Source organism: Osmerus mordax, chromosome 5 (assembly GCF_038355195.1).
Source record: "Osmerus mordax isolate fOsmMor3 chromosome 5, fOsmMor3.pri, whole genome shotgun sequence".
Lineage (NCBI taxonomy): Eukaryota > Metazoa > Chordata > Actinopteri > Osmeriformes > Osmeridae > Osmerus > Osmerus mordax.
In genome coordinates, this window is record NC_090054.1 from 12935937 (window position 1) to 12945691 (window position 9755).

A 9755-nucleotide genomic window follows, 5' to 3' on the forward strand; every position below is an offset into this window, starting at 1 on the left:
AATTGTCGCTCGACTGTTCAGTTCTCTCATTGCAACCTAACTTCTTATTCAGTAGCCCAGTTGAGCATGCTCCAGTCTCCACCAGCCCCGCACCTCTCGCTCTGCCTGCTACTGCTGCTTTGCCCAATCAGTCTGCCCCTGAGACGCAAAGCCTAGCCAATCAGTCGCCTCCGCCTGCTGTTTCCCCGTCTCCAGAACCAACCCCTGTAGCTCCTGTCCCAGAGAGGTAACCATGTGCTGTGTGGGTTTGTAGTGTTTGCCTGGTTTGATCTGACTGTCCCCAGCACCAACTGTTGCCATTTGCTTTGTTCTGTTTGATGTCTCTCTATCACTGTGTTGTGTGCTACGAAGGTGTCAAAGCCTCTATGTCTGTAAATGTACTTTGAAACTGTTTGTTCTTATCTTTTCACCTGTTCCTTGTCTTTTGTATGTTTCATCATAAATGTGTAAAAGTTCAAATGTATTTTCTTCAAAATTCAATGTTAGCTCTCGATAAAATTGGGTCATTTGTTTTTGTGACAGGGCTTAGTTACTCGGTATTTAAGGTAGGCCGATATTAAGTAAGTATTAAAGAAGGGTAGGATAGGACATACACATGTATAAATGTTCCTGTAACATAATATTACACCAGGCTTCCAGTCTTCATACAAGGTTGGTGGAATCAAACCCAAGGCTTAAACAACTGAGCCTTGTCTTCCTGTTTCAGAGCATTACTGTGCACATATTCTCATCATTTAAAATGGTTCCAAACTATTTTATTATCCAACAACCAAATGGCTTATCAAGAATAATTTTCCTACAGTGTTACGCTAACGATCATACAATCCAAAGTATCCACGGTAAGTCATTCTCATGCCTGGAGGCCAAATGTCCAAGGAAAAGAAAGAGAGAAAGAGAAAAAGACAAAGAAAGCCTGCAGAGTCTCTGAGGTGTGTCAGAACAGAGAGCTCCCACATGGCAGTGGAAACTCCACTGCCATGTGGGATAAAGGGCTATTCCCCCAGAATTTCATCATCCTTTAACCCCGTAACGACCTTATCATAACTCTCCCTCTTAATCTCACCGTTTATTTGTTCACTTATTTCGTCGGGAGTGTTAACCCAGAGTTGGAGTGGGCCGTCCGAGGTCTCTGCATCTGTGGTCCTTCAGCAATGCCATTTCGAACCTTACACCTGCCCATCAGCACATTCTCAACACACAAAGCATAAAGCGCAAACCCAGCCGTGCTCTCCGATGACCTCTAGGGCCGTGTGCTCCTCCCCTGCCCACGTCTTGCCCGGCCACGTTAACACAACTCTGTCCTCTGCAGCCGGCAGCCACCCTTGCAGACACAGCCAGTGGCCCCCGAGGCCCCTGCAGCCCCCCCTGGGGGGCCCCGCCACCTGACGCTCGCGGCCTCCCATATCTCATCTGCTCTGACGACACAGTCTAGGTACAGTTGTCATTCAATCCCTCCGCCCTTTCCTTTCGCTCTTGCCACTCATGCGATGTAAGCCTTGAGATTGGAGGTCGTCCTGCGAGATGCCTGGTGGAGCATGGGTTTAGAAGGGTAAACGAATGACTTGGGTTTTCTAAGGAGTGATTGAATTGGTAATTAGTTTGATATAAGGTAGACCTGGTTTGGCATGTTTGGCCCCCAGGTGATAGGGTAGTATATGTATTGTGAGTGTGTTTCATGTCAGAGAGATGGAAGATGTTAGATATTTCACAATGATGTTCGGTGTATGGTGATTTCTTGTCTGATTTTGTAGCGGACTGTACTGTAAATTCAGTACAGTAGTTGTTAGGTTACAAATATGACTGTGTATGTAAGGAAGGTTGTTCCTAGCTCTAAGCCACCACTCAGACCTCTCTTGTTGACTCTCATTAAGAAACCACATTTATAAGCAAGGGCCACCGCCCAAATCTGCGCTGGAAGCTCTGACTATCACCCCAGTGTTCCGCACCCGAACTTTGCCCAAACGAAAGCCTTCCCTGCCCTCAGGAAAACCCAAACATCTCAGGTACACGCACACACACACACGCACACACACACACACACACACTGGACAGAGTGATAGGTCGTGCCAGTGGTGTGCAGAGTTGCTGGAGTACACGGGATAGGGGAGAATTATGGGCTTTGGAGTGTATAGACTTATTTCCATCTAGATTAAACCAACCAAAAAGATGTTTGACCATTCAACCATTCCTTTTACATGGCCATTGCCATTTTGGGGACTGCAGAGGCCGGCCAAGACATTTCCCCAACATTGTGTTACCCGTCATTAGCATTAGCATACAAATTTGCAACAACAACGTAAGCTACTGTGAGAGTTTGGCAGCCAAGGTTGCTGCCTTCATTATTTGTTTGAGTAATTTGCACCGCCATTGTAATGTCTATTCACAGTATTAATGGTTAAACAAGTTTTGGCATTAAAGAAGGTAGCTAATTTTATTAAAGTTTGTAAGTAAGTCTTCACATTTGCATGCTACTAGTTAGCATCTTACATTACGTTTGTTAGGTTTGGTAGTAACGGACACTTCACCCTGCAATGGCCAGATATGTACCGCAGTAATGGTAAATCGCCTGGTTATTGAGTTAGTATGTTCACCATGTTTAGATATGGTGCTGCTGTAGCTCCTCAATCCCATGCTTCCCCATGCTCACTCTGCACATCACAGCTCAACTGCATGCCCACATACTGGCTTGACTTTTTATTTAGCTGGTTGTTTCATCTGGCAGATGTAGTCAAATATATATAATTGTTTTGAATCATTATAGTCTTTGTGACCATGCTAAAGAAGCTGTTGATAGAATGTGTATTTGTTGGAGTACAACACATGTTGAAGGTTTTGCTGAATTGTAGGCCTACTTCCTATTGTTTTCTAGTGAAAACATTATCATTACCATATTAACAATTTTCATAGTCTCAAAGTTAATATACTTGCACGTAAATGTTAAATTCTGGGCTTTGGGATACTCAGCTGTTTGCGCAATTGTTGGTGTCGCCTAAACCTTCTAAAAAGGTCAATGTTTATATACTTACCACAGGCTTAGTTGAATAAACAAATAAAATCTGCCCTTCAGTTTAATATTGTCGCTCCTCAATTTCTGCAATAATCCAATGACGCCAATGAGTTAACCACAGTAGTTAAAGCAGGAGGCACTATCTCAGTTCACAATTGGCAGTGGGGGTGATTTGAAGTGGATTTATTTGCATGGTTTTTCGTAAGCTGCCATTTGGCTCACCTTTTCAGGCTCCTAATTGCGTGCGGTTGTTTGTTCTTCAGTGACCTGGTGTGGTATAACTGCTGTAGTCAAGCGTGTTGAACCTGCGGTGGAACAAGATGCAGTGATTGTCGTGTGGAGTGTTGTGTTATAGTATGGGTAGGAAAGCTACGGCTGGTCAAAAGGTGTACTTGCGTGTGTGTAGTTTCACTGACGGTATCTTGAAATACATTATTTTGATATAGAAAACATTTAATTAATAAAGCCCCACTGCCACACACTGCCACCCGGTGTGAGCGAGTTCACTCATATCCAAGAGAGACTGCAGAGTTTAGGTTGTAAAGGATGTGTAAACTCATGAGTCCAAAAAAGGATTTTGGAGGGGGCAGTCCATGACATAGAGGTGTAGGTATCCGTGGCCATCAGAAAAAGAGTCCACAAAGCCTTTTCTGACACCTTACCCCTGAACACTTTCTTTCTATTACGTTATAACTACAGCTTGAAGCAGTCTGCAAATGGCTACTGCTCCGAGTAAAAAAATCCTCAGTCTCCAGGTACTGCTGTTGGGAAGCGCATCCGGATAACACCTTATCTGTACAGCGTCTGGATAGTGTGTTGTCTTTCCCCCTGACATGTCTTTGTAACCACCCCACCTCTGGAATAACTCACTATTCCCTGTTGGCTCTGTTATTAGCCGTGTGTAATTCGAATGTTGTTAATTCTGCTTTTGAAAAATGCCTGTTTTTTTTAACCTACTGTGTTTTTAACCACTGTTCCCATCGTAACGTCCTTACGTATTCTGGTTGATTTTGAGTCTCTCTCTCTGACTGCCATGATCGAGGCTCTCTATTCTAACCCTGTCTTTCTGGTAGCAGGCTGTCTTTCTCTCTCTCTCTCTTTGGGTCTCTCTGCTACATTAAACTCCCACTAACATTACCGTTAAACGTGTGGTAAAGGGGAGGAGCTCCAGGTAAGACTCACGTGAGTGGCCGCTCAGAATCAGGAAGGCAATGAGCAAGTCGATATCCTACTGTAGGTTTGACAGGTAGTAAGGTACAGCCCTTATGGGGTTTCATATATTATTCAGTGTCGGATTTTAAATAGATGCATGTCTATCGAGGTCTTGCGTGGTTACAAGACTGATTCGATCAGTCATGCCTGCATCTGGATAGTGGGAATGTCACTCAGCTATTATGTTTGTCCCTCTGCAGCCAGTATGGTCAGGCTCCTATGCACCAGGGCCCTCCCATGTACCAGGGGCCTCCCATGCAGCAACAGGGCCCTCCTATGTACCAGGGCCCTCCAATGCATCAGGCTCAACCAATGTACCAGGGCCCTCCAATGCATCAGGCTCAACCAATGTACCAGGGCCCTCCAATGCATCAGGCTCAACCAATGTACCAGGGCCCTCCAATGCATCAGGCTCCGCCTATGCAGCCAGCTCCGCCCCCACACCAGCCACCGCCCATGCAGCCGGCCCCGCCCATGCAGCAGAGCTCCATCCAGATCCCGATGGGACTGCCCCCTCCCAAGGTGGTCAGCACTGCCTGTGTCTACCCTACACAACCAGGTAGCCACCAGCAGGACGGACAGGCTGTCCAAGCATGATTCTGGATGATTTGTTTCGTTATGGGATGAGGAGACTAAATGTTTCTTTTTCGTCCAAGCTCCAGCTCCTCCCCCGGCTGCGCCTGCAGACCCCTCAAACAGGCCACCTTGGGTCACCGACGACACCTTCGCCCTGAAGTTTGACCCCAGCAAGACCACCACCACCAGCATGAAAGTCCAACCGCTCCCTCAGGGCGCCCCTCCTGCGCCAGCGTACATCCCCCACCCCTCCTCCGCTCCTCCCCCAGCCCCCAGCCCGGCGTACAACCCTGCCCCCGCCCCCGCTCCCTTACCCTCAGTGGCCCGCGGCGTGGCTCAGAGGGCAGAGAGGTTCGCTGCCAGCGGCCGTACAGCCCTCTGTGGAGCTTGCAACAACATCATTAGGTAACAGGGAAATGTCTTCATTCGCACACAACCAGAACCCAAACGACGGTTTACTTTTACGCAATGGACGATTCGCGGCGGTTGAGTCGTCTGTCAGCTTTACATGTGTAGCTAGCTTTAAGCTAAAGGCTGTGTGGTGTTACAGGGGTCCCTTCCTGGTGGCTCTGGGCCGCTCCTGGCATCCAGAGGAGTTCAACTGTGCCTACTGTCACACATCGCTGGCCGACGTTAGCTTTGTGGAGGAACAGAACAATGTTTACTGTGAGAACTGCTACGGCGAGTTTTTCGCCCCCACGTGTGCCCGCTGCAACACCAAGATCATGGGGGTCAGTCAACAGACACACACACTCATTCTCTTTCTTTAATGTGAATACTCTTTCTCACACACACACAGACAGACAGACAGAATGACCATTTGTTCTGGTACTTTCTTGTGCAGGAGGTGATGCATGCACTGAGACAGACATGGCACACAACCTGCTTTGTGTGTGCCGCCTGTGGTAAGGCTTTCGGAAACAGCCTCTTCCATATGGAAGATGGAGAGCCGTACTGTGAGAAAGGTACCTTCGACTGTAGATCCGATCCACGTCATGCCGCCAAACATTTGTATCGGGGAAAACGGGGATCATGAAGTTTGACCATTTTAGATGCACGTCATAACTGGCGTTGTAACTAAATGTCTATTCTCTTTCCCAGATTACATTTCACTGTTCAGCACCAAGTGCCACGGATGTGACTTCCCTGTTGAGGCTGGGGACAAGTTCATTGAGGCACTAGGTCACACCTGGCACGACACATGCTTTGTCTGTGCGGTAAGAATGATTATCAGCTACTCACCAATCACCAATGCCCCTTCGCTGCATGCTGCACACTGTTATTCAAACAATCTATATGGACCTAAAGGTTTAACCCAATAAATAGCTCATGATGAGCAACATACACCATGTACTGGAAAGTTCAAAAGAGACGTGCAAAAATTTGTCAACTGTAATTATTTTTTTTAACATGCATTGCTCCACTGGCTGGTCAGATTGACGTATGCGTTTCTGTGTGCTAGGTGTGCAATGTGAACCTGGAGGGTCAGCCCTTCTACTCCAAGAAGGACAAGCCCCTGTGTAAGAAACACGCCCATGCCATCAACGTCTAGATGCTTGGTTGGCAGCCTTACGGGGTGGAGAGCCAGCTGAATGTACCCCAGCAGCCTTGGTCCTAAAGTGAGGGCATCGATGCTATTGATGACAAATACATTTTGCAGATCAGTAAATGAAATAACGCTACTTGTTTTTGTTCACCAGTACTGAAACTAAAGACAACACTGCCTAATGTTCCTTCTCTGAAAGGAAATTATGTGATGAAAAGTGATTGCACAGTACACTTTTTAATTATGTCACCCTCAACAACAACAAAAAGAAATCATAGTTATATCAGAGAAAGGTTTAGCTAATTCCTTTGTTACCAGACTCCTGGTTGGCTTTAGTCCTGGGACTGAAAGTCTAAACACATGACACTGGTTTTAGTAGCAGGACTCTATAGTACACACAATACAGATGCCTTATTTCACAAAGACTGTCCTGTTCTGAATGTAAAACAAAAACTGAAAATTAAACAAGAAATGTAACACAAATATAGAGTCCAGTAAATATATCCAGACAGTTTTACATATTTACATTGGGTTTGAAGTAATATCACAATTATGCCTCACAGTGATCAATAGACCAAATGTGAGCTAATATAACTAATTTTACTAAGTAGTTACTAATCAGTTTGACTTCGCACAGGAAGTGTAGTACTAACTCAATTAAGTATTTAGTATTTATTAAACAGTGTTATTTATTTGCATAGGAAAACAGTAAACAGTGTTATTCAGTGGGCAGTGTGATGAAACTATACGTTCCATATTGAATTAATCAATTATGGCGTAATATTGAGACCTTAAGTTCGATCACAAGATTGTTTTTGTCTGCCCCCCGGATTCAAGAAAACTCCAGTGGGCAAAAAAAAATACATTTCGCTTTTGCCTTTGATTTTGTCGTGCCTTTTGTCCTGATAAATTTCCTCTATTTCATAAAAAAAGATTGCTATGCATATTCAGTTTGGTGTACATGTCCAAGTCAACATAACTCTTTTAGTTTCAAATGTTACTGGCTCACACACCTTAAGGACACTGGATGTGTGTGCTGGTGTACAATTTTTACTCTGATATTTGTTTTATACTGTGTATTTGGTGTGTGTGTGTTTGTATGTGTGCATGCATGAGTTGGTATATGATTGTCTGTGCATGTCTATTGGGTCAAATAATATATGTTTTGTATAGTGCCACTAGAATCACTGAGCGTAACTATTATTTGACTTACCGTAACTCTAAGAACCATCAAACACTGAGTGCGTTTTACGTGTTTTTTATTACTATCCACTGGAAGGAAAATTGAGGATATCTTACTGGAGGGAAAGGAGATGGAAATGCAGACTTGAATTGTTGGTAGGGATTTTAAATTGTCTCCATATTGAAACTAGTTGTATAGTTTCCAACCACTAGGGTGCAATATAGTGTTGATACCACTGACGTGGCATGCCTCACACTAGTGACTGTTCACTTGCCCATTTAATTGTTTTAAACTGCTGTCCCAAACTTAGCACCAAGTATCAAACTTGTGTTTCCCTGGCAACTTAAGTGTGTCTTTTCCTCTGCATGTTATTACCCTTTCATTGTTACTGAAATGTTCCCCATCCATGGGTCCCGTGCATGAATTTTATGTTTTTATCACAAGAGCATAGTTGTCAGTAGTTGGCTGAATTTACCTAAAAATTACAAATATGTTTTTGAATGCCTTCGTGAAACCTCATTGAGGATTATTTCTTAAGTACTGCTTCAAAAACGACAAGTCCTGTTAACACTGTTTTTATTAACTACTACAATCTTTTTTTGTCCTGGTATCTGCAGTACTACATCAGTAGCCCAAACTGTGCTTAATCACTAGTCTAATTTGATCAACTTACTATGGTTCTGATGGTGTTTTGGACACATACAGTATAGTACTAGTCTATCATTTCACCATCCATTCCCAACTGACCACATCCTCTCCTGCTGTCACAGTCATTCCATTTAGTGAACATGTCTCTCTGGTGCATCAAGTATTTCTGAAGAGAGACATACCATCAGAACTCCCAATTTCCACTTCCCATTAAGTAAATAACAACTGGGTATTTATTTCACAAGTAATTTTAGGCTACTGAGTAGTGGTTCAGATGACACGTTTATGACACATTTGTTCAGTTTGCACTGCTGTATATTAAACACTTGCATCAGATGTGTAAAGGGGCTGCATCTTTCTCCATGTTCTGTATTTTGAGAAATGACTTCTATAGAGTATGTTACTGCTTTTCTTAGCATGGGATACACTATTTAATCTGATAATTTATTTACTTACTTAAACTTTACACATTATTTTTCAACAAAAAAAAAACAGAATTATGGCCTTGCTTTTGAGTAGCTAGATTGTCAGTAAAAACAGACACTCATTTGCTTTTATTAATAGAACATAATTATAACTTTTGCTTTATTTGTACTTTCAACTTTATTGTCAGGGTAAACAAGGTCTTCCCACAAAGCTTTTTTTTTTTTTTATAACACAATTTACTCAACTTGCCATACAACTTTCAAAATGACTTTTGATTTTTAGTTGTTAGAAGGGAGACTGGATACAGTGAAAGGTGGTACAAATGTCCTTCCTGAAGAGATTGTATCTATAAGATTGGCGTAGTCCAATGTCAAAGGAATTTGTATGTGTTAAATTGTTTTGTGTATATATCTGGAAAAGGCAGAAGCTTCATTTCCACTGTGGAGAATCCTTGAATTTACCGAATGTTATGGATGGCCTTAACTTGCATGTTGAATCCAATACCAAACCCCTAATGCATATCAACCAGAAATAAAATAATTGTATTGTTGTTTTACTGTACCACATATAGGGTCTTCCCGTATTGACAGCCAATGTTGGAAAGCTGCTGTTATTGTTTCTGCTAGGAAGGTTTGAATCATGAAAATTTGTTAATAAATGTTATTTCACAACACTATTATGGCTTCCTTACTTTGTTTACTGTCTTTCATGCATAGTTAAAAAAGTAAGATCTTCATTGATATGTTAAATAGACTTATTTAATCTGTTGTGAACCATATATAACTATTAATTGCCTATTAGTCAGTGTACAACCGAAATGATACAACTGTGTTGAAAATGTCTACATGATGTTGATATGTAGGTTTCAAGTGCCTTGGAAAATTATTCACCTTTTTCAAACCATCCATATTTTTCTGCTTCAAAACCTGATTTTATGATCATTTAAATAGATATACGAAATAGGCCTTTTAAGGAGAAAAAGGCAATATAGACGCCTTTTCCTTGATAACTTATTGTGCGCAATTGTTTTGAAAGGGAAGCACCTTGGTGTGGCATTGTCGACGGCAGGTGGCATCAAAGAGTTGGAAGGGGTAGCCTGTTGGATTTCGTGTTGGGTAGCACTAGCCTTTGGTACCCGCCGCAACTCGCTCCCCCTC

The 9755-nt window shown here is 43.0% G+C and overlaps 1 protein-coding gene across 1 annotated transcript; it reads left to right on the top strand.

The window, feature by feature from the left end:
* Positions 1–994: 994 nt before the first annotated feature.
* On the top strand, positions 995–9274 carry LOC136943677 (LIM domain-binding protein 3-like). Its single transcript, XM_067237094.1, has 7 exons — positions 995–2003; positions 4420–4778; positions 4876–5200; positions 5346–5526; positions 5640–5760; positions 5897–6012; positions 6258–9274. Exons 2-7 carry the CDS (start codon positions 4439–4441, stop codon positions 6345–6347), a joined length of 1173 nt encoding a protein of 390 aa, XP_067093195.1. The 5' UTR covers positions 995–2003; positions 4420–4438; the 3' UTR covers positions 6348–9274.
* Positions 9275–9755: the final 481 nt, after the last annotated feature.